At 41.6% G+C, this 24,402-nt stretch overlaps 1 protein-coding gene across 3 annotated transcripts; it reads right to left on the reverse strand.

The window, feature by feature from the left end:
• Positions 1–104: 104 nt before the first annotated feature.
• Positions 105–24,191, reverse strand: Gad1 (glutamate decarboxylase). Of its 3 annotated transcripts, XM_076777394.1 has the most exons (11): positions 23,953–24,183; positions 22,680–22,765; positions 22,226–22,316; positions 17,740–17,976; positions 10,139–10,455; positions 9,500–9,751; positions 8,805–8,872; positions 5,057–5,135; positions 3,767–3,916; positions 3,228–3,422; positions 105–2,793 (listed from the first exon to the last, which is right to left on the reverse strand). In XM_076777394.1, exons 2-11 carry the CDS (start codon positions 22,734–22,736, stop codon positions 2,620–2,622), a joined length of 1,620 nt encoding a protein of 539 aa, XP_076633509.1. In that variant the 5' UTR covers positions 22,737–22,765; positions 23,953–24,183; the 3' UTR covers positions 105–2,619. The 3 variants fall into 3 exon arrangements, with proteins under 3 accessions (XP_076633509.1, XP_076633511.1, XP_076633510.1); XM_076777396.1 differs by lacking the exon at positions 22,680–22,765 and having other exon boundaries at positions 22,226–22,359; positions 23,953–24,191; XM_076777395.1 differs by lacking the exon at positions 22,680–22,765 and having other exon boundaries at positions 23,953–24,182.
• Between the last annotated feature and the right edge of the window lie 211 nt (positions 24,192–24,402).

The following is a 24,402-nucleotide window of genomic DNA, read 5'->3' on the forward strand; positions in this document are numbered from 1 at the left end:
GTCGATCGATGTACGTCTCGTATTCATCTCTTACAACGCCGATAACAGATACCGAAGAAACGTGTTTAGAAATCTGTCGCGTGTTTTGGATATATATATACATATATATATATATATACAAGCCTTCGATTCGCGAGCCGGTCTCTGATGAAATGGGCACAAGAACAATGTAGAAAATCGTTTCGAGTAACGCGCCAACGTGGCGGGCACTCGATACGTTTGCGTTCACGAATGACATTAGATCCCTACACCTGCCGTTTTGCGAATCAAGGGATGGAGTTCTCTACGCAAATAGGGCCGTTACGCATCCTCTTTACACATACAAATAACATATAATATTTCGCGGTGTACGAGAGTATACGAACTACTCGCGTGTTCTTTGATGTATTTGTAGGGCAACGACCGTCTTGTTGGCAGTACCGCCGACCGCGGTTGAATAAATTTGTTAACACCGATAAAATTATGGACAATTAACAACGGTTCGAAAGAATGACTCTTGCAGGTATCGGTATCGTGGTCAGACGACTGTTCCTTTGATTTTTCTTCTTTCAAAAATACACATTTCTCGCCCCCTCTCCTATATCGTCTAGTGCTGGCGCTTTCCACACAGAATGTCTGTTTCAAGTTTCTTGCTTGGTAAACGTCGACGGGAAAAAGGAAACGGTAAATTCGTTAGATATAGTACAATAAATACATCATTCGTAAGATTTACACCTAGATATCTTGTAATTTACTTACGACTTAAGACTCGTCTTTCTTTTGTTACTCAATGGCTAGTGAATCGAAATCTATAGAGTCGTTCGGTTCTTCAGTGTTTTGTCGAACAGATTGAAATTTCTTCGTCGTTTCTCTTTACGGGCAAACAAATATCGTAAATTCTAAAAAAACGAAGACGTTTGATTTGACTTTTTTTTCAATGAAACGAATCGACCAGTGAGATAGGACCGAGCTACAGTGTAATGCAATTCTCCTAAAAAGTATCCTAAGAAAACGATATGACTGATCACAATGAGCGTAGAAAGATAATCGACGAACTAAATGACAATCGTTCGCGCGAATACTTGAAAAAGCATGTACTTTCATGGGTTTGTGTTTTGTATTTTAAAATCTCAACGCTAAATATATATATCAATATATATATATATATATATGCTTTGTTCTTTATATATTTATAATTTTTTTTTTTAAATACATTTATACTCTTTTTTTATAGTTTTCTATATATTATTAAATAGTACTCTCCATTCGGTGAAACTCTTCAACAGTAAATAATAACATGTATATATATACGATTTGTATATTAATGGATGCAGGCCATTTTCTTTTATATCTTCGCAAACGATCAATAAGTAAGAAATTCTTTTAGTCTCTCAACAAAGTAACGTGCGGCACCGCCAAATTCATTTATCGTCTAAACGAGAAATTAATTAATATCATTATCCTATCGTAATTATCCCCGTAGCGTACCGTTCCAAGTAAAAATATTTTGTACCTCTTGTCTCGTTCGTGATTCGCCGCGACTCGCGCGAACGAACGCCGAACAACGATATTCGAATTTGAAAAAGTTTAACGTTGATTTATTGTCCGTGTGAACCTTAAATAGAGCATTATTTATATCGAGATCAACATCGATCCTATTCTTTCGTTTCTCAACGTTTCGGACGAAACGGAGCTGTTTTTTTGTTTTTTTTTTCTTTTTCAATTTTAGACCGACGTGGAACGCGTCTCGATCGATAAACTAAGATCAACTGAACTGAATTTAATCTATCGAAGCGCGACTATTTTTACTATTGCTTCAGTGTTACGACGTTGATACGCGTCGTTCTACCGTGTATTTTCACTCTAGTGATAACAGTATAGCACTGAGGATTGAAAACTAGTAACATTTACGGCCGGAAGCATCGCTAGAGTACTGTAACTCGACTTTTTCGTTTCTCGGTTATGCTTACAAATCTAGAGAACTTACATGCTATGAGTATCTTTCGATCATCAGCAATTTTTTTTTTTGTAATACGTTGAAGAAGCGTTTATGATACTACGAACGGTGATTCGCCGACCGACTCTCTCCCTTTACCGATTCTGAATACGAACGTTTAAAAATATCGACATTTTTGTTGGTTAAGCGAACGTTCAACTTACGCGTTCTTTTAACCGCCCAACAGAAAAAATATTCGAAAACACTACGAACGAAATTTCACTATCGAAGAATGTTTTATATCGATCAACGATGATTGGCCTTGGAATTCTAATTCGCAGTCGTTGAAATAAATTTAGAAATTTTTTTTGTTAAGCTCTAAACAGATCACCGGTAAGAATACGTTTGAAATTCCTCGATGGAGATTATTTCAGTGCCGATCGTTGTTCAAAATACTTTCGTAACTGTTCGCTACGAAAGAAGAGAGATGAGTCTGTTCCTTAAATTAGCTAACCATGATTGCGAATTTGAGTTTGGCCTCCGGAATATTTTTGTACACGGAATGAAACGCGACCCGTTCCTCCTGCTCGTCGATGAATCTCTAATTAATCAGGAGGATTGACTTTCTCGATTCTACGTCGCGATTATCGGGCCTCCTTCGACCGCGACTGATCGCTCATCTAATATTAGAACAGGCAGGTTTCTTACAGATCATGGCCTAACCGATCCATTTCGGACAGTAGAAAGTCGACGTCCGCTTCCGTTACCGCGGCGCTCGAGATGATGTTCCTGAAGAAGTTGGGTCGTCGGTCATCCGGTTGGTAACCGACCATCAACGTCCCAGCTTGCATCATACGACCCTTCAGGATCGGGCAAATCTGCAAAGTAAATTTATTATATCGTCCTCGATACCTTGACGGTTTCCAGAAATAAAATTTTATCGTTTGTTTACATTATCATAAAGTTTCAACAGACCAATTTGAGAATTTCTGAGGAAAACGCTCTTAAACATTAGTCGAATCGTTGAATAGTTTAGCAGAAACTAAAGTATCTAAAGTATCTCGACCATCGTTTCGAGCGTACGAAAAATTTTTCTTCGTTTTATTTTAATTAAAGTATAACATACATTAATTCCAATTGTGTAATAAAATTACATTGAAGTAGTATTTGCAGGGTTACTGTGCGAATCAATAGGATATATCCTTGTTTACACGAATAAATTGACCGTTTTCGTTTCGTTCGCGGAAAGTTTGAAGAATCTCGGAGATTTTGTTAGCGTCTAATATGGAAAATACGGTAAAAATAATCTCACATCTGCCAGGATCTTGATTCTTTCGGAAGTGTGTGGCATGTTCCTTACGCGCGTTGGCAAGTACCAGAAACAGCAGTTGACCATTTCCGGTTCGAGTATCAAGTAATACTTGTCAGGCATTTGCTTGATCCGCCTGACCATGTATTCCGTAAGCTCCATTAGTCGATCCATGTGTTTCTCGAATCCCTCTGTACCCTGTAACAAAATATAAAAAACACCTCATAAGTCCTCGACACGTCCACCAACCGGAAATTAAATTACACCTATATATTTGTGATAGACACCCTTGACGTACGATTTAATTTCGAATAATTTTTCAAACGTCTACTACTTACTTTTGTTTAAATTTGTTCGTACAAGGAACTGTCACGAGAAAGAATAGATTTGCTTTACGAATACCTCGTGAATGTAAAAATGTGTTGATTTCAATATACAAGACTCGATGACCAGTGAGTAGCCTTGTGAAACTTGACATCAAGAATTGTAACGAGGCAAGGGGTTAACGATTAGCGTCAAAGACAACGTCTTTAGTGGTTTACCTTGGCGCGCCATTGGAGCCACAGCTTGAAAATGTCATTGTGACGTCCGCATTGTATCACCTTATCACCGGTGTCGTATTTCACGTCGTAGAGCTTGTCCGTCATGAACAAATACTCAGCGGACATTTGGTTGCAGCTAATCAGTAGGCCCTGCAACATAAAGCGGCGATGCATCGCGGAAGAGGGGAAAGAGACCTGTCATTCTCCCGCTTGTTCTTTCAATCCCGCGACCTAACAATACGCGTTTCGAGCCGCGTTCGGGAAACTTTCTGATTGACAGCCGCGAAAAGGAACAAACGAACGCGCGCGGGTCGATATGGAAACCCAACTCATGCGCAGGAAGAGGGAAACTGAGGGATATTGAATTTACAAAATGGCGACTACGAAACGCTTCGCCGCCCCAACGGCCGCCATTACATCCTCACGGTTGTCGCGGTTCTCCAAGTTTCTCGTAAAAGTTAATTGCAAGTTAAACGCTAGACAGGCACACCGTTGACTTTCCACAAAACTATTTAACCCTTACGTCGATAATTGGGTACTAGGTTCTTCAATATTTCGCGTGATTATTTCAAATAACATTTCGTCAAAATCTTCCACTTAAAATTACCTCGTAATAGAGGAAGCCTGGAACAACCTGTTTTTTTTTACATGAAATTTCCGTTATAAAAATTCTAGCAAAATTAGATTTTACATCGTGTACATGGTAACAAGTACTCGACTCTGATGTAATTTTACCCCATTTTCCGTTTGAATATTTACTCGATAATTCTCTCGGCGCAATAATGTTCGAGCCCGATCGAAACGATATTAAAGTTCGCAGTTTTGAATGCGTTTCGCGAGAACGTACAGTCTAGCAGTTTCGGCGATTGTTGATCGTCGAAATGTTATTTTCTGGACTCGTAAAAATAAGCGCGTCAAGAACGACGAAGGAGCAGAATCACCCCGAAACGTTTCGCGGCAGCCGGTGCACGGAATTTTAATATCCAAAGGGGAAGTCCTGCGCAGGCAATAACTACGCAGGCGTAGGGAGGGACAAACCCTCCGGGCAAACCGTCGTCGTACGGTTGGCAACATATGTTATCTCTCAGTTTAATTAAATTCCTACAGTGCTGCGTTCCGACGTGTACGTCTGCCCCTCGGAATGCAGCCGCTGTGTTGTGTCATCGCTCTTACAGGAGCCCGGAATTCTGTTCAGTCAAGGGATCCAGCGCGGTTTCACGCCAATGGGGAACCTCGCGAGATAATTGTGTATCATAACACGTCGTTTAGGGTAATTGTCGAGAGACTTACGTCCTCCTTGAAGTGGATCGTCGAGCATTGAAGCAAGGCTCCCATCAGTTTATGAGGATTCCAGGTTATGGAGTCGGCCCTGCGAACATTTACGTACGGGTTTGGAAATTATTACGTGAAGATGTCGAATTATTGTACAAGTTCACGATTCAATGATACAATCGCTTATTCGAACAGTACAGTTAAGGGCACAAAAGATTAGATGTTTTTACAATGCATGTATATTAAACGATACTGACTAGGATCTCTAACAAGACAACCATTCGGGAATAGCTACTTAACTTTCTTTTTCTCCGTAATGATACGCGTACTATAATGGTAGGATATTTATGTGGTTTTTTAATATTGGTTTCCTGTAGTTTTTTTTCACGGCGGGCATGCTTGCATCACAATCGTATCATTTCTAACCAAGTAGCATCGAATATCCGTTTGTGGGAGAGACTAATAGGCATTGGACGTAATTTTTTTGGATTGTTTAACAAGAACGAAAAGCGTCAGATTTCTCTGTCAGCGATTTGATCAGGAACCTGTCGAAAAGTGGCACGTTAAGGTGGCTGTAAAAGACGAACGAGCTCAGCTGGTCGTCAAACGGTTATCCACTCCCACGGGGACCAATAGGGGATAAAATATGAGTTATCTTCCCTTCGTGTTGCGCGGGGGTCCATCAATTCGAGAGGAGAGCTATTAATACAGCCACGGATTGGGTTTAACCCCCTGCTCCTAAGAGACACACCCTTGTGGTAAAAACTCCTAACCCTTCTTAATCCTTGCCGACGCGAAACGCGAGAAGCTGTGTCCTACTTGACGCCAATTTACGATGCATAGTTACCGAACGCTCAACAAGTGTTGCATACTTCGTCGTTAAGCAAAGTGCTTGTAAATTATAATTCTCCTTTTTACTACGAGCAAAGAATGTTGCGTTATCGTTACTTATCCGGCTCCGTAACTCGAGTGGAATCAGAATTCTACGTACGAACGGGCAAGCGTTGCATGACCGTCACGTTCGCTTCGTGACAAACGTTATCGATACTTGGCAAATGACACATATATCGCGACACTGTCCCTCCCGTCTGTTGACTGCGCTGTGGATGATGCGAGGGTACTCGAAACAGCCACGAAAAGAGATTCGTGTCGGTGACAGGCGTTTGCCATTAGTCACTCCTCTGCATCCTCTTCAGCGCCCAGCGCTTGTCGTGTTATTCCGTTCGCGAGCATTTTCGAACGCTTACAAGCGATTCGCGAAATTCATCGCGCGGTACACATAGTTTCTAATTTTCTTGGAACGCAGATTTAGCTAATGGTACCTGACTGTTGAATTTCTGTGGTCCTTTGTGATTCTTAATGTAAAAGAGAAGGTAGATGTTATTCTTAATCAATAATAATAATAACATCCTTTCTATACCGTGACCAGGTGATCGAGCAGGTGTTTGAATATATAAAGTAACTTAATTAATCGAAAAATAATATTTCAGCGTAGGTAGCGCGGTTTCGGAAAATTGAACGACAGTGCCCCAGGCCCGTACTGATTTTCTATTAGGTGAAAAACGCTGGCGTTAAGAATATGCATAATGTCTGTGTGCACAAAGCTCGAGTGATTAATGCGATTCGCAGCTGGGGCTGGCGCGTGCAACAACCCTCCGTTCACTCTTAAATTCGTCCTAGGTGCCAACCCCAAAAGCCGCGCAATATATATTACGGGGGAGGGGTTGCTAATTATCCTCACCCCCGTTTGACGAACATACCTACGTAAACGAACGAACAAATAAGAAAAAATTTGTTATGAACGTGTTATGCAATCCACGTTCTTACTTGTCCATAAACGCAATAATCTTTTAACAAGATTTATCTTTCATAAGGATTAAAAATTGTTGGACTCCGTCCGTGAAACGTTGATTCTCAACGTCGAAGTCTTTTTCGAATACTTTCGCGTAATGCGTTTACGCGTAGAATGGCGGGAAAGATCGATCCATCGAGGGAAGAATACTCGAATGTTCTCGGGGCTGCATAAGCGAACCGGTGAAAGGACACGAACGTTTACTTCCGACTGCGGACTTTGCTCGTTCCAGGGAACCTTTTATGCGTAATCATTTCTGACTTTGTCGCGACGACGAAATCACGGCTCTTTCTCTCTCGGCCGCTGTCTGCGCGTTGTTCGAAGGAAGGCCGTGGATGGCGGGGGTGGCTGTCGGGGAAACAGCAGAGAAGACAGACAACGAGAGAACGGGGGAAGCAGTTCCCTTTGTACGAGTTTAATCCAGCATTGTCGAGGCACGGTCTTTTATTTCAGGCACGCGGAAGGCACGGTACGATGCGGCGCGGCGGCGCGTCGATACATAAGAGGAGAGTTCTGTTCTGCAAATGCGCTCCAGGGAACTGATCCAGCTGTTGCTCGTCCTTCGGACTTTTCGTTTGCCATTTTAATCAAGACCTTCAGGAAGGAAGTCCTACGCGCGGGTACAGTCCCTGCAGAAAACGACCACCACGCTGGGAAACGTCTCATCGAACGACGATGTTAACTACTTTACACTGTTGGATTATACGGAAAGTAGTTTCGTTTTCTTCGAGCGTGGAATCATGTTACTACCAAGAAGAAGGCAAAAGGTGTTGAACCAAAATGGCCAGTACATAATTCAATCAAATATTTATATATTATAAGAAAATTGTTCCTCTTCGCGAAGAAGAAAAACGAAATTACTTTCCGAACAACCCAATATTACGGTTAATCAGTTAAAAAAACTAGTTTCTAATTAATCGCCATTGTAGCGTAGGAATATGGAGTGACTGTGTATCGTTTCTGGTAGCGACACGACAGATTCCTCGAGGCATAAGATCGGACCAGATATCGAGCAGAGATGACTTTTTACCAGTAAAATTCTTTCCACGGAAGGCCTCGTGCCAGTCTTTTTCGGGTCAGGGACTGTCTGCCGCTGAATGGATGGAGCAGATGCGCCCGGATGCAAATCGTGGATTAATCTCGCCAACCCCTATCCGAGCTCCGGCGCCGATCGGGACTACCCCTGACCCCCATTGCAAACTCGAAGGGTCGGACATTGCTGTCTCCGCGGATGTGTATGCGAAAGTTCGCATGTGTCGGAGGACAGGAGTCACTCCTTTCGTTTTGGAGCCCCTCGATCCGACGGATTACGACACTGTCCATGAACAGCCTGCAGGTACCGTCTCTCCGCGTCGATTCCGGTTTCATTAGTCACAATGAAAATTTAATGTCGTGCGTCGCGGGTGATCGGGCGTCGCATTTAATTCCAAACGCGTCGACAAATTATTATTAACCGAACGAACGCTTGTCCAAGACTAGTCAAAAGAATTTTTAATTTACTCTTCTTCGAATCTCTGTCCCCCGAATCAGCTGTCACGAATCTTTCCATAGGAGGTTTCAAGAAGTCGTTTTTCCTTCGGTGACACTCTCCACAAAAGGTACGCACGGATCGAAGACATCGGGCTATTCTCATGCAAACTGGTTTTAGTATCAGCTACTTCGAAATACCCATATCAATTTTGCCTTTTATAAGCATCGCGTTGAGGGTTCCCGGTGTGTTTGCGTGTGCCTCTTTCTGAGCGACTCCATCAAACTAAGCCTCAATAAACTATAAAGCGCGAGGATTAAGGCACCCCTGTAGAGAACACATGTGGAGGCACGGTCTGATCGATCGAAAGGAAACGCATCGACGACGGAATTATTTCGCACTCACGTCAGATTCTTTAAACAAAATAATCAGTGTGTTGCACTCACCGTTCGACGCCCGTCAATCTGGGGTGTCTGTATTTCTTCGAGAGTAGCAGTCCACCACCCCAAGCCGCCTAAAATCAGATTAACGCGTAAAGTTAACCCTTTACGTTACGACTTCTTCGATACTTATAAACTTCTAAATAATGTTGATATTATTATGAGCTAAAATTTGATCATATGTCGAGAACATTTTCTAGAGATGTCAAACCATCCAACAAAATAAGGTATACGTATTAATATATTTTTGAAAAGCTCTGTCTATGCTGATTACGAAATCTTGCCTTTGTTTACGTTCCCATTGTTCATTTTTCGTGTACATTTTGAGTCATCGTTGGATACAAAACTCTAACCACGATTAAAACTGAAATTTCACGTGCTAAGAAAGGAAAGGGTTGAAAAAGAGAACCGTGTTAAAGACTTTCTAAGCGTTGACTCGCAAAGCCCGGATCTTCCGAATTTTCCCACAATTTACCCTGACGATGTTGTTCCCCTGGCCGAATATATGGCGGTTCTCACATCTATTATTAACGCTAAGGCTCTTACGCGTTTGGCATTTATCGTTCGCACGGCGAACTGATTTGAATAAGCTGTCTGGCTAAGTGGAAATCTCTGTTGTCCCTTTCTAACTTCGAAGCACGTTCGCTCTCGATACCACGCATATTTGCACGATTCTTTCGGTTTCTTCGATATACACTTACGTCAATGTGCAGCCAGAGCTTGTGTCTCTCGCAAATGTCGGCGATCTCTGAAATGGGATCGAACGCGCCGATGACAGTGGTTCCAGCGGTGGCGTTCACGAAGAATGGAATGTGTCCTTTGGCTTTGCGCTCCAGGATCAGTTCCTCCAGCTTCGACGGAATCAGACGACCTCGATCGTCGCTGGGAACCATCACGCAGTTGTCTGTTCCCAGTCCGCAAACAGCGGCGCACGATTTCACGGAATAGTGACACTGTTGGGCAACGTAACGAGCGGTTAAACATCCCCAGTTTCTCATTATTGCACTCGTCTTTTGTGATCAGGGATAGCTGTTTCCAAGAAACACGCGACTCGAGGTTCAATTATAAATATAAAACAGATTATTTCACCTCCAATCGTTTGTTATATACAGAACAGAAATATAGTAACAAATAGAGTGAGATTTCTTCTCGCTTGGTCCCCTCAAAGAGACACCACGTTGGGACAAGTTTCAACAAAGAAGCGGAAACAAAATGTGCAAAACTGGTTTACATCTATTAAAATAAATGTCAAACAATAGGCAAATTGTGAAATTCGTTGATCGAGTTGTCTTGAAGCAGTCGTTTCGCGCGAGAACGATTCTAAGTGAAAGAGGACGTACTTGGTCAGACGTAAACATCACCAGCTGTCCGCCGATGGCCGAGAGCCCTCGTTCCTTGTAAGCGGGGAACATCTTGTGTCTCGCCGCGAGAAAAGCGTACAAGTTACTGATGGAACCTCCTGGTGCAAGAATAGAATCGCCACCGCTCCAGCCGATCAGCTCCCTCATCTTTTGCAGCACGACGTGCTCCATTAGAATGAACACAGGCGCGATCTCGTAGGTGAACATATTGGTGTTCGCTGTGGCCGTCAGCCATTCGCCGGCCATCGAAACGAGATCGAGACCGCAGGACAATTGATTGAAAAAATGAGGATGACCTGGAAGCAATCGAACAAAGCATTCTATTTAAAAAATGGATCATGACTTCGATGGCTGTGTAGAAAAAGCGATTAAAAATTAGATGGCCGAACCTGTATATACAAATTATCATACGTATTCTGTTAACGAATATACCGGTATGATGTACTATAAAGTATGTAATAACTATATTTTTATTCTTATAAAGCAACAAAGGGGATATACCCAGATTATTTTCATAATCCAAGCGTTTCATTTTTCGAACTATAATAATATAATTATATTTCTTAAAAAGAATACCAGTTTTACGTATACAGAATATTTATTATAACAAGCATCAAACTTTTACTTGTTATTCGCTATTTGTCGACAACACAATTAATAAGTTTTTAGGTTTAATTGTTTAACACGTCTGCCGGTTTGATCATTACTACAAGTACAAATTTCGTTTTCGTTTCATTTACAATTTTCGCGGTGGTGGAATCATTTGGAGTGGAGAAATAGGCAGATAAGCGCGGTGATTATGAGAAGGACTCGAACAGTCGCGATCCAGTCGGGAGACGGCATGTAAGTATCGAAGGATTGGAAGGTCGAGCGGCCTCGGCCCGTGATTTGTTTGTTGATTAATTCTGGCACGTTCCCTGGCTGTTCGGGCGTGTATCGAAATCTATGACATACAAGGTATTGCCTGCTTTGTCTGTACCATCTGATCCCTGCTCCCTTTCGCCCGTAGGTCGATGGTAAACACTATTCAAATTGCGAAGGTACATAAAGCTACGAATAAAATTCATGGTCTAACTTTAAACTTTAAAATTTAAACGCGTTGTTTGCCAGCCACGAAATCGTAAATTCGTCGTCGGGCGGGGCATCGAAATTAATTGTCGCGTCTATAAATCAAAAACGGCACGCAAATTTCGTCGCGACCGCGTCGATTGTTCGAAGACGGTTTCTAACAGCGGCGTAATTAATAACGCTGACGTGGCACGTGTCCAAAAATTATAGACGCGGTCCCGACACCGAAGACGGACGTTAAAGGCACGCGGATCGAAAGCGGGAAGAGAGCTTTAAGCTGCTCGCTGAGTACGTTGTCATCCGCTCTGGTGAACATCGCGCTAGGATCAGGGTTAATGCTTCTGTTCGATGGGAGCCTGCCTTCTGATGCAACTGGGGGAACAAGTGCGCGGATTCCGCTTGTTTCTCATACGCGAAGTGCGTCCTCGTGTCGAACTGGATTTCTATTACGCCTACTCGATCCGTGAACGTTTTCTCTCGAAGAAATTTTACGACGAAATGCACGATTTTCATACAATGATCTTTCGATCGGAATAAGTACCTTCGTAATCTTCAAGTTTTTAAATCCCTTTAACAAATCTGTGTTCTATTGCGGAATTTTCTGTTTCTCTTAATGTAAAATGAAGTTCTACATTATCCTATAAATATAACATTTCTCGATCATTGTGCAATTTAAATATGCCCTGTCGCGTCTCTTAATAATTTTGCACGATAAAATTTACGATTTCACGATACAGGATTTCTACGTAGTTCCAACCATCGCGCCCTTCGAAGTTCTGTCCTATCATTTTCTAAAATAACGCAGATCCCTTGATCCCGAGAATTGATGGATTCGCTCCATCGAATATCCGGCCACGAAAAGACTTTTTCCCCCGGGTGCTCGATAACCTTGCAACCTTCGATAACCGCGGAGCATTCGCAAAAGCTACGCCACCTTCCCGACGAAACGTTGTTCTCTTAATAATCCTACTTTTCTCGATACTAAGACAAGTGACGCGAACGAGAATTTCCGGTGTGGTGCCTAGACATTTTAATCTCCTGGTATTACGTAGTGATTGACGTATGACGCCAGTCTTTCGAGGGCTGAGTGTGCTCCCCTTTGGTCCATCTGTAGCTTCAGCCTGAGGATTTTCCGGACCTGCTGCTCGGAACCAAGTCGAAGCAACCTAAGATAATTTTCGGTACGTTCGATAATCTTTTCCATTACGATCTATAAGATTACTCGATGGGAGAAAGTAACTGAAAAATAGATAATCGACTTCTAATAGATAACCGATAGAAAAATATGACAGTTTATTTGCGAGGTGCTTTATAAAATATTTCACTCTATAATTGAAATTAGATATTTTTATTTCACGAGTTACGGGCGAATATGCGCGTACAACGTTAGTAAAATATAAAATAATAATTAACTTGATTTCTTTCGCATTTTAGAGCCTGTCGGATCCGACTCGGTCCTCGAGCAGACACGAGTGCACGCTTCGACACAAAAGTCCACCCTAAACGCGATATCGGGCAGCGGTATCTGAGCCGTTTGTCGCAGTGTTATTCGCAATTATCTTGGTCTGTGGATCGTGGCACGCGTCCGGTTTGGGGTGTGCAAGAAGAAGTTTGTCGCCTCTCTCTCGCTCCCCGGTCTCCTTCTCTCTTCGTCTTTCCATTTTTCCAAGAGTATCGGGGTCGTGGTTCAGCCAAGGGTGGAGCAGGGTCGATGGTCCAAAGCGCCCGCATTTTGCGCGTCACACGCGTCGCTGCGCGACTAGATTGTTTGCAGAGGCTCTCAAACCGTCCAAGGACGCAAGGAAAACAAACTATTCCGGCCAACCGGCGCGAGATAAGTCGATCCGCGTTATGCAAATCAGAGTGGCGCGTAGAAGACCACCTAAAGTTCAGCGCATCGTTTAAGGGAAACATGCAAAGTTGAATCGTCTTCCGTGCACGGAATCGCGTAGAAAATGGACACAGATTGGCAAATACAATTTTTCAACCGAAGGATCTCGATACTCTTTTGCTAAGAATAAAAAAATATACAATTCCATTGCAAAAGTTTTAGAGGTACCTTGAAACCCTTGGAGCATCTTTGTTTACGGAGAAGTATCACGTGCATCGATTAATTATCAAAACTGTTTTCTGTCTTCTACCATTTTATTCTTCCGCTTAAGGCAACGCTTTGAATGTTTCAGAAAGGAATGCAAGGCGCGACAAGAGGATGGTTACGTGTTTTGCAGGGGGATAAGAAAAACAAACACGAGTGCAGCACGCGGATCGAGATAAGCTGGCCTGGTTGGCGAATTATGCAGATTTAAGGGTATGTTAATGCCGAACGAGGCTGCCAGGGATTTTCGCGCTAGATCCCCTTAGACTCTTTTCCATCGCCGCGAAGTAATGGCAAAATAGAGTCTTGGCTGTTTAAACTAATGGATCGCGAATCTCTTATAGACAATCTTCCCTATTACGATTGTTTTCGTTTCCTGAACTTTGCTCGATCCTATTCGGTTTTATCTTGAAATCAAAGAATTTTTATCTCTTCTGAAGCTAAATGAAAGGCTACTGCTAACCTTAATATCGAATTTGACAGATCTAGAAGTAAATAATTCTTCTTTGCAGTCGATAATGATTTATTACAAAACTGAAAATAAAGCGAATTGATGATTTTAGAAGTTGCAAAGTAACAAGTTTCCGTGTCGAGGATCGAATGCATTTCTCCTGGTCTTGAAATATCGGACACACGGATTGTTTCCTGATCAATTTCTCATGCCTCCGATGGTTCGTATACGAAAGGAATTTTTCACGGTGGTATTTGTACGTCCTACACAATAGAATCCACGATTCGTTTCTCTCGCTGGGTTGCCCTTACGAGCGATTACGACGTCGAAGGGTATCGTTTTCCGACTAATTTGCCCTTTTTCCCCGAGCAGCAAAGAGAAAAGGGAACAAGTTACAGCACCGGAGAACCTGCTCGGCGCAGACCACGGTAATATATTACAGGGCTCAGGATTTGTATGAAGAGAAGTGTGTAGCCCCAGCTTAACGCTAATGCCGCGCAATCAATCATATTTCTCTCGAGCAAGAAAAACATTCCGTGCGTAAGATCCGTAGTCTTAAACTTGGATTTAACCGTTATTCAACAACGTGATCTTCGATCGTTCGTTTTACCCAGTCGGTGGAGTTTTTTACAATATCTCTTTAATACCATTTACGGTAGAACTTCATTTATTAATCGAAAATTTTTTACACTAATTTATTAAATACCTGCAAGCACAGTCGGATGCAAATAAAAATAATTTAGAATGCTTGAAAGAATATAGCATTTGTAAAATTATAATAATATTTATATTTATTTTCAGAATTGTAATATTGCTACATTTTGACGAACGAGTGTATATATTCCATAGACTCCTATTATATTTCTGTTATAATTCTATGGTACCATCGACAGGTAACGTAATTTTCGACGATGGAACGCCCATCGAACGTTTCGATTTTCGAAATATTTAAATATTCCGTAACACGCTTACGCGACCAAATTGGATTTATTTTATTCGCGGTACTGCTGCTCGAATACCGGTCGCGTGACGTAACAACTTCCACATTCTTCGACGAAACGATTTCTGCATTCCACGAATGGTTATCGATACCAATTTAAATTCCATCGGGTGGGTGTACTCGATGGTTTTCGTGCCGAAAGTTCACGAAGGGTTTCGCCCTATGGGCGCACCGACTCGACCACCCCCATCGTTCGCCCCTATTTACTATTTCCCTCGACCCCACCGGGGAGAAAATCGTGTAGAAATGGCTCTTAATTACACCGATCCTATTGAATTCACCACCCTGCGCGCAGTGGTGCCACGTGCGCTGACGCTACAACCGTGTTTTTTGACGGGCACCGTTTGCATTGTACTTTTTCCGACCGGTTCTGGGATTCCTGCTGATTTCTAAAAAAAACCTACCGATCCCTTTGTCGACGAAAAACCTTTCGGTTCAATTTCAATTCCAGTACAGCTGAGTTTGTGAAACGCGACTCATCGATTGCGACAACAACGACGAGAGTTCAACGATAGGTTGCACATCGTTCATTAGGTGCCCAGTGTACTATTAAAATATTATTTTACTGGTATGAAAAATCGTTCTTGCAATACATTATAAAACAATTTTAAATTTGACAATAATTTACTTGAATACTTTTTTAAGTTTAGAGTATTCGCAGATATTGGTTCTGAATGTTTGCACAAGCTAACGATACTATTGTTCGTTTTTTATAGTATTCAATTTCTAATTAAATACGATCGTGCTTCTTTAAGAATCAATGTTTTGTACAAAACGATATTCCATATTAGTATTCCATATTTTGTATGTACTTATCTGAGAGGAATTTCTTTTAGCTCATCTTTATATGCATAATTATTCTCAAATTTTCAAGTAACCTGTTACGTATGCAATCTGTGAGTAGTAGTTCGTTGGTGCGATGTCGCGTTTTGATTATAAAAATGTGCTGTCGTATCGTTCACGGCCCGCCGATTCAGAAATAATTATTTTTCAATACCGCACACGAGCCAAGTTCCAATGCGATGGCCTGAATTTTTAGACAGGCCTTGAAATATTTTCTTTTCGTTTAACCAAATATTTCCAGGTCGAATAATCTAGAACAGTGATTCTTATCCTTTTTCTCGGTCTTCGTAATATGTACTACTTCAGGAATCTATCGAAAACTGGTCGCTCTCCATTAAAAGAGCTACGTCGGTGATCGTCGATTTGCCCCCGATGGTGGGTCAATTCTGATCCGTATTCTCATAGATCGCTTATATTATCGTTTATATTAATCGTGACAGTCGATAACGCGAGACACTATTTTGAACAATGAAAAATACGTATGTAAATATTACAACATTTATGACATCCGACCCATTGTTTGAAACGACCAATTACAAAAGAAACATAGTATACGAGAATCCTAAAAAGTTCCTCTCCCTCAAAATGGAGTCCTTGAACGGAGCATCCGTCTTCGATAACAGCCTTCCATATCTTCTCGCTTTTTTTTTGTTATCGTGCTATATTTTACGTGGCCATCGTCGACGTTCTTATCATCCAGTTCCCTGAAATATTTTCCAGTGTATCTGCAATCGTTCGCTACCCCCACGGAGGGTAGGTTCCTTTCACGATGTCGAGGATGGTCAGATCGACGATACTCGGAGGGTCCTCGCGAGCCTCGTGGTGCATAATCTAATAACGAGTTTTTGTCAGCGCGTATATCGTGCCACGCGTCCTTCCGCGGTGAGGGGTCAGGGGTTCGTCTGCATCGACGCCCGCCGCCCAGACAAGCCTGATTTCTAGCCTAAGTTCGGTTAGCCCTCCTCCATTGTGCATTAGCATCTATTCAAGCCGGTAATCGAATCCTACCGAGATAGCGAACTTTCGCGGGGGATTTGCGGTTGACTTTCAGCATTCCGCGGAGAACCGAGTCCCACGGTGTCTCGACGTTCGATATCGATTGCATTAAATTAAATTTACCGTCCGTAGAATTTGCCTTGTGGCAGAATTTCGGGATCGGGTAACTTAGAAAATAAACTGGAACTAGAGATTGACGTTAGAGTACGATTTTTCTTTGGATCGGAGTTAATTTGAAACCTAGGCTACCGTATTGTACGTATACAAAAATGACAAGATTTTCTCGTTAAGAGCAGTTCTAAGAACTGGCTCCAAATATGATGGATGTGGTTTCGCAGAATTAAACTAACAGAAACGCGAACGTTTAATTATCTTAAAACGAAGGAAAGTGGGCTTATACTACTTACAAAATAAGCAGAGGATGTACGCGAATGTCTGTCGTCTTTTTTCAGTTGCCACCAGCCCCTCGATCGTTTATCACGTGCACGAGGGCAACGTGTATATTTTGGGGGTTGAAGCCGACGGAAATGTTGGAAGTGTCTCTAGTCACCTTATCTCCGCCCTCGAGAGCGCGTATGTTAAATTGAATATGAAATTATGTGGCTTATCGTCCTGACGGACGCGTTAAAACGAGATAGGACAGCACTAAGCGATTCCCTGCTAGGAATAATTTTCAATTTACGTTTGCTTTTTTACGTCAGTCGCGCTCCCGTTGAAATTTAACACGTTCTAAGAACTACGATTAAGTGGATTTCACTTTTTTTTAGAAATTTAAAATTTATTAATGTTCTTCAAAATCGTTCATAAATGATTTTATTTATATAATTTTTAAAAATCCTCAAATAGTTTTAAGACTTCGAATATTTAGTTATAAGCACTCTATTTACTTCGTAGTCTCCTTTCGCGTACTTATGATGTAGAACAATGTATCCTCCTGTGTAAGTTTGTATATAATTGTGCTCCTTTTTTATTTTCTCGCTTCTTCGTAAAGCATATTTACCCGTAAAATTAATATAATATCGGATGTATCGCGAAGGTTGTATTTCTTATTACAATTTCGGTTGGCCAAAGCAATTACGTATTTTAACCTGTAGGAAATCGTATGGAAAATGCTCCTTTAAACTTACCAGTCTTGACTTGATACTTCAAAGTGGTGGAGCAATCGATGAGGAGTTGCTGGAGCGTCAGACCGCTGTCAGGAATCTCAAGATCCAACAGACGCATCATCTCGGAGGGATGATGGAAGTCGAGGACCTTCGCGTTACGATCGTTCGTAGACTTGATGAAATCCAGGAGAATATCCACCACCTTCATCAGAAACTCCCTGGTCGCCGGAAAACCTTCTGCATTGTGCGGCAGGATGTCTGGGAGCAAGAACACAGACACTCGAAATGCGTTATAAATAAGAAATTTAATATTTTCTTCTATTCCCTCGCTAATATCGTTCAAAGTATTCAATTTAGAGAAAAATTTGTTCGACAATAGTTTCACTCTACAGAAGAGACTATAAGAGACACGGAGGAACCTTTGAAATTCACATTTAAACGATCTGTTCCCCGTGAATTCATATTTTATTATCAAAATTAAAATGTGGACTCGTTTTGTGAATACAAGAACAATTTCAGTACGCGTTAATATGTTCAAGGAATATTTGAACGTTTTCGATTTTCTGATTCCTCTAGATTTTCGGAAGTCCTCTATTAACTGACTCTGTTTACCAAATCGAACTCGAACAATTCTATCTAAATGTATTTTTGAGGATTATTTTAATATGATATTTTCAAATAAATTTCTTTCCAGCTCCTATAATTTCACAGACATTAAAATTCCCATGAAATGCAGTAATATTTATCGGATCGAGTTTGTCTATGATAATTGTACAAGTGGCTAACGTAACAGTCTACGATGACTCTCTAATTGTTGTAATCAAGTGAAATCTCTTCTACGATAGTGACATTGATCGATTTTATACCATTTTATCGAGCGTCTCTTTGCCCGGCGCTCCGTCGTATCGACCTACCGTCGGGTATCCGACGTCCTCGCAGAAAACGTAAATTATTAGAATGATTTCACCTCATCAAACAATTGAAAGTATAGACCTATATCGACACACTCTCACTTGTTTGGTGGGATGACACCATCTCACTTCAACGTCCTCTTCTTTTCGGATCCTCTTCATTTTCTTATTGCGGTACAGACGATCCTTTCGCTTTACAGTTTTTGGAAACCCGCATGCGGTTGCAAAATTTAACTATTACTCACGATCATGCATAACCACAAAACGAAAATCATGGAAATATTATTCCGTGTATTTATTTTTAACATGCACCATTCTTGTTAAGTAAGATATAAGGCACTAAAGAAAAATGGCACAATTTTAAGAGAGAATAATCTATCGGTGCTATTTCTTTTATCTATTTATTTAGCGTCTTTATTACTCAAAGTACGAATACAGAAATTTTACGAACTTCGAGCACTAGATTCGACAAAATTAATTTCAAACTATTTATTGTTCAGTTTTATTCATTTTAACAGACTGTATACTCGAATACACTTTTGGAGACATTTATTTACCGCACTCCTATAGAGAAAACACAAGCTGCCTGCAGTGGGGCATTTCAATACGCCCTCGCTAAATCCTAGGTAGATTGAACTGTCTTTCCGTTGCAGGGTAACCATAAAGTGTCCCACCGAATATACCACCCTTCATTTCCCATTGCATTAAGGAAATCCCGTGGATAAACAGATATAGGCATCGACGGTTTAAAGTCGTCATTTTCTTTCTCGAGCAACAGTAACGAACGAAAACGACTCGTTCGATAAACTTTTGGCAAAAGTATCCAGTTCGTGGCTAAAAAATGACAAAATAAGTAAAACGTATGATATCAGGAAGCAAAGTACTCTCGAAAGGATGACTGTATCTTTCAATAATCACGCGAGCGGTGAATAAGAGGATGGAAAAGGGAGTCCAGAACCTTATGGTGAATCGGCCTGAGCCTATGGTTAGACAAGGGAAATCCCCAGCTTCCAGGGACTCTGCTTCAACTAATCCAGCTCTATCAATCTAACGTCCGAAACCCGGACAGATACTCTCTTTCTTTCGAGGTTTATGGCACTCGTGCCGAGAAAGTAGTCCGTCTAAAACTAAATACTTGGAATCCCACTGATCGACCTTAACTCTAACGAGCGTTGGATCGTATCGAGAACGCTCGCGTGCAATTCCATGCAACAGAGTTACAGTTCCAAGCTCGAACTACGCGAAATTGCCATGTTGCTTTGGCACCAGATGCACCGCACCCTCCGCTCGTGGCTTTAATCAAAGCGCCTTCTAGGGGCTGTTACACGCGGCAATTAGTTCCAGCGATTTATAAGCGGGATTACGAGGTTAATTTATAGTAATGAGTCGAAAGAAACGCTCGCGAGGTTGCCTGGGTTCTCAAAGAAATCTCAGGCCCTTCAATTAGCACTCTACGTAACTCATACGAGAAAAATAAGCGTAAAAAATTTATACTTAAAAATGTCAATCTACGAGCAGTCGATGTTACGTGATCGTAGATCGTGCGTGCCTTAGTTTCTAAATTATAGAAAATTATGAGAAATGTTTACACGAGAACACATCACGAAGATTAAAGATTCGCAAGATCGTCTTAGAAATTTACGAACTCCGTATCTGTTTCACTGAATTGTCATTATATTACTTTTATTTCGATAAGAAAAGTGATACTTTGTAAAGATATGTCTTATTTAGAAAGCAGATTATTAGAATAAATCATTCTGTACTTTCATATAAACTTTACCCATGGTTCTCAAAAATTTGTTCGCCAAAAATGTTCGCAAGAAAAATTGACGATGTTGCTTTGTTTTGGGAATATTTTAAATTCGATTCTTAGTTTCGAAGTGGGCGTTATCGGTATCCGACACACGCCGAACTGCAAACAGAGCCGTGACAAGCAAACCCTTTCTCCCTTTTTGTGGCGTGTAATCTGTCCTCAGCCACTCGTCGGCTACGAGCCTCTTCGGGCCAATTCTAAATCCTCTATTATTATGCACCCTTCCGGGCCGCGAGCTTCGCGAAATCAGGACAATATTGTGACTCCCGGATTTCATTCTCGAGAAGCTAAGGCTGATTTTAGACCCGGAGGGGCACCGTGGAACGCTTCGATGCGAGCGCTAATTTGCGCATGTCGCAGAAAAATCAGGGGAACGGGACGAGCGAGTAGAAATGGAACGTGCTTGGTCAGACGAACGTTTGTTGGTCAGTAATTCTATTTGATCGTGTAACAAGTACTTTAATACCTTATCCTGAGCTTTTACTGCATGACCAGACAATTAATAGTCAAAGATATACCGTTCACAATTCGATAAATTAAAAGTTATTAAAAAGTGCTTACTTAATATCTCCCTCTGTTTTAATCTCAATACATTCAAGCTATCCAAGTTACTATTAATGATAATTTATGTATCATATTTAATTTTATTAAATTCAGAAAGCAGACAGCATTAAATATAAATTTTTATTACGTTTGTTATTATTTGAATCGTATTAAATGAGATATCCAACATTCTATTTCTACCGATAAATAAAGACAATTTTCACAGAATATTATTAAAAAGCAATTCGAAACCTGGCTTCTGAGCCCTTTCCCATTTCATTGGTGCAAGATATTTATCCACGTTTGCTCGTCAATTACGACGAGGAAATTTCTTATCGTATTGCTTCAATGTGTAAATATTTATTTAATTTGCTGATCGGTGTCGACAAACATACGATAACAGAGAATATCGATTCGCTAAGTGAAATGTTCCGAGCGTGACTAACAACGAGTTTATTCCGTGTATCGTACTGTTGGAAATTGTGTTTTAGTATGAATACGAGTTTTATAAGAAAGGTCCAAAATAGATGATTATAGAATAGGTCCAAGTATATGTAATTTGTATAAAAAAATGATCCAAGCCCTACAATGCTATCCGATAAATTTTTTAACATACTTCACCGTCGTCTCCGAAAAGGTAGAACATTTGCAACCAGTTTTAACTCTTTCATGCTTACAAATATGAATCAGTATGATGGAACTTCGCGAGGCACTGCTTGAACCAAGTTTACGGCGAAAACGAATAGGTTGATGAGGTCTAGTAACAGAGTGATCGAGTAATTCCATATAATCCCAAATAATCCTTTGTTTTCCTACCATAAGCAACAAATAGACGATATCCTGTATTATTGAGATAGTGGAAGCTGTTTACTCTCAAAGAATCGCTTTCCCAACCTATTTCGATCAAGCGCTTTTCAGTCGAGTATTAGAAGCCTGTGAAGTTTGGAAACATCTTTCAAAAAACATCTTGCATATCCATAGTTTTCAGCTTCTTGCATTAATTTCAGCATCTAAACAAAAGATCGAGAAAATTTGAAACGAAAGTTTTTCTATATCGAGTTTAAATTTTTCTATATCCTATTAAATAGCTGAGAAACTCGTGAAAAATCTACGTTGCTTCTTTCGACGCCATTCTTGGACCAACTTTCGCAACTCGATCCGTGCTCTTGTATTCGAAACTCGAGTATACCGCATGCTATGCACATCCAGATAACACCTAGATCAATCTTGTCGAACTTACCCGAATATTTCAGGTTACAGTGCTCCCTGGAGAGCGCGTAGTTGTTTTCGGAACTCATTAGTCTGGTGGGTGAATGCGTCCGGGCGAAGTTCTGAAATTCACAACAGAGATCTGTCTTTCGCGAAACCGTGAACCTGTAATTAACATTAATCGCATACTTTACTGGCATTCGGGAGCAATACTCGCAATACAGAAATCTAACGTTACAATTAAACACCGGGAATATCGTCGACTTCGTTCGGTCAAATATCAGAAAGAGAAACCCGTCGACGCGGGAAATTATTTAACAAGGCTCGAACGGAAGGTTTTTAACGACAGGCGGACAAGAGTCGACGAAACAAAAATCAAAGGAAATATACAGAAAGTAACTCTACGCTGACAGTCGACAAAGGATTTACAAAATAAACGAAAGAGTCAAGATGAATGAACGTGCAGCGTGATGGGAACGCCTTACATATAAGTATTCCTTGATCGCTGTGATTTTAGTGCCGATCATTTGCACATTGTCCATGTCTCTGCTTATGTCCCTCGCCTCAGTCCCTACAACAATCAACAACAGTGTCCGCTTCAGTGTTTCGCGCTGCTTTTTCTAGCTTTCAGATAAAATTGCAACAAACTGCGAAGCGAGAATAACACGCCGAAGGAGCACGGCAGGCCGAGCGACCAAAGAAACATGGACAGAGAGCATTTTGTGCGGAAGTCTTGGAGAGATAGGCTTAACAAGCATTTCCTCGTTACTGAAAAAAAGGCGAAACTCGTTATAAGACGAATCGTCGCTGCTCTCTGAACCGATCGACCGGTCCTCGGAGCGTCAAATCTAAGCGAAAAGATGTCGCTCGATCGAAAGGACACGTACTATGTAGAGGAAATGCGTGAAAGTGCATTCGGGGAGAGTAAAATTCGAGTACAGCTAGATAGAAAATGCTTGCAGTATAGCGAGAATGGCGATACAGGGTGCGAACAAACTGTAGGTATCGATTCGATTCTGGTCATAGAGTTATTCGAGTTTAAACATCCCTCTGTAACAAGTTGTACTGCATTCGAAACATCGTGCTACTTAATGTCAAAACAAAAGTAACTTTTACGTATCCAATTCTGAACCGTTTATTGAAAATACTATTTCGAAACCTAGTCTCAGAAATCATTAGTTTAAGGCATGTACATTTATATTATTTGTTTTTCGAACGAGTTTTATCGATCACCGAATCGTGCATCTGAACTGTATTTGCACCCTGTATCGTGAAAATGCTTAGATCGTAGCGATAGGGGAAAAGTAGTACGCGTCAGAGTACTATACTAAAATATCAGAGTACTACCATATTTTAGGAGCAAAGAGGAGCTTGCAATGCCTGAAAACGCGACGCGCTTTCGCCCGCGAACCATAGCAAAAGTAAAAGAGGATTTTAAGCAGACTTCCCGGGCATCTTCGAAACATCGGTCGGTGTTAAGGAAAAATGTAGCGAAAATGAATAATGCGTGAAAGCGAGAAACGACCATAATTAGAGGACCACGTACTCGACCTACTCCGCGTCGACAGTTCACTCGTCACCACAATTTTTTTAAAACGTGATCCCCTAATTATCCACCGCCTCGATTCTCCAACAATCTCTCGTAAAACCGTCTCGGAGGATTCGAACACCGCGATAAACCCCGTAGGTTACGCGGTAGGGTACATTTGGTAAAAAGAGGATGCAATCAAAGAGGTACCGCAACGTGGACGCACTCACCAAAATCCGTTCTCCTCTCGAGTGTCCTGCTTGGAGGGTCCACCGGGCGATCGAGGGAAGCGACCTCGGGTTTCACGAACGGGGGATGGAGCTGTCCTGGCGGTAGGACTTAAGGGTGGATCGTCGACAGACTGGTGAAGCAACGACGGGCTTCGGGGTGGTTTCCAAGGGACTGCTTCCAGCCGAAAACGCCTGGACGACTCTCGAGCCTCGGCCTGACTCGGCCTGCCTCGCGTCTGCCTGACCCAGTTTCTTCCCGCACAACCCACGCAACCACCCCCTGGTGTCCAGGTGGCGGGGTTGTTTTCCCGTGGGCGGGGCGAGCAACCGTCGCGGGTACAGGGTTGTCGATGCGTCGTGCACGAGGGTGGCCACGTGGGCGTGCCGATCGTTGGACCAATCCTCGGACCTCCTCGTCTCCTGACGTCAGTGGGTGGATGATGTATCGTT

Source organism: Colletes latitarsis, chromosome 11 (genome assembly GCF_051014445.1).
Source record: "Colletes latitarsis isolate SP2378_abdomen chromosome 11, iyColLati1, whole genome shotgun sequence".
Taxonomy (NCBI): Eukaryota; Metazoa; Arthropoda; class Insecta; order Hymenoptera; family Colletidae; genus Colletes; species Colletes latitarsis.

Coding starts and splice junctions, on each gene's coding strand:
- Gad1 (XM_076777394.1), bottom strand. CDS start 22,736: ATGGACAATGTGCAAATGATCGGCACTAAAATCACAGCGATCAAGGAA. Junction 9,752..10,138: donor TGATGTTTACGTCTGACCAA/GTACGTCCTCTT, acceptor GTTGCCCAACAG/TGTCACTATTCCGTGAAATC. Junction 3,423..3,766: donor GGCTCCAATGGCGCGCCAAG/GTAAACCACTAA, acceptor ATTTTGTTACAG/GGTACAGAGGGATTCGAGAA.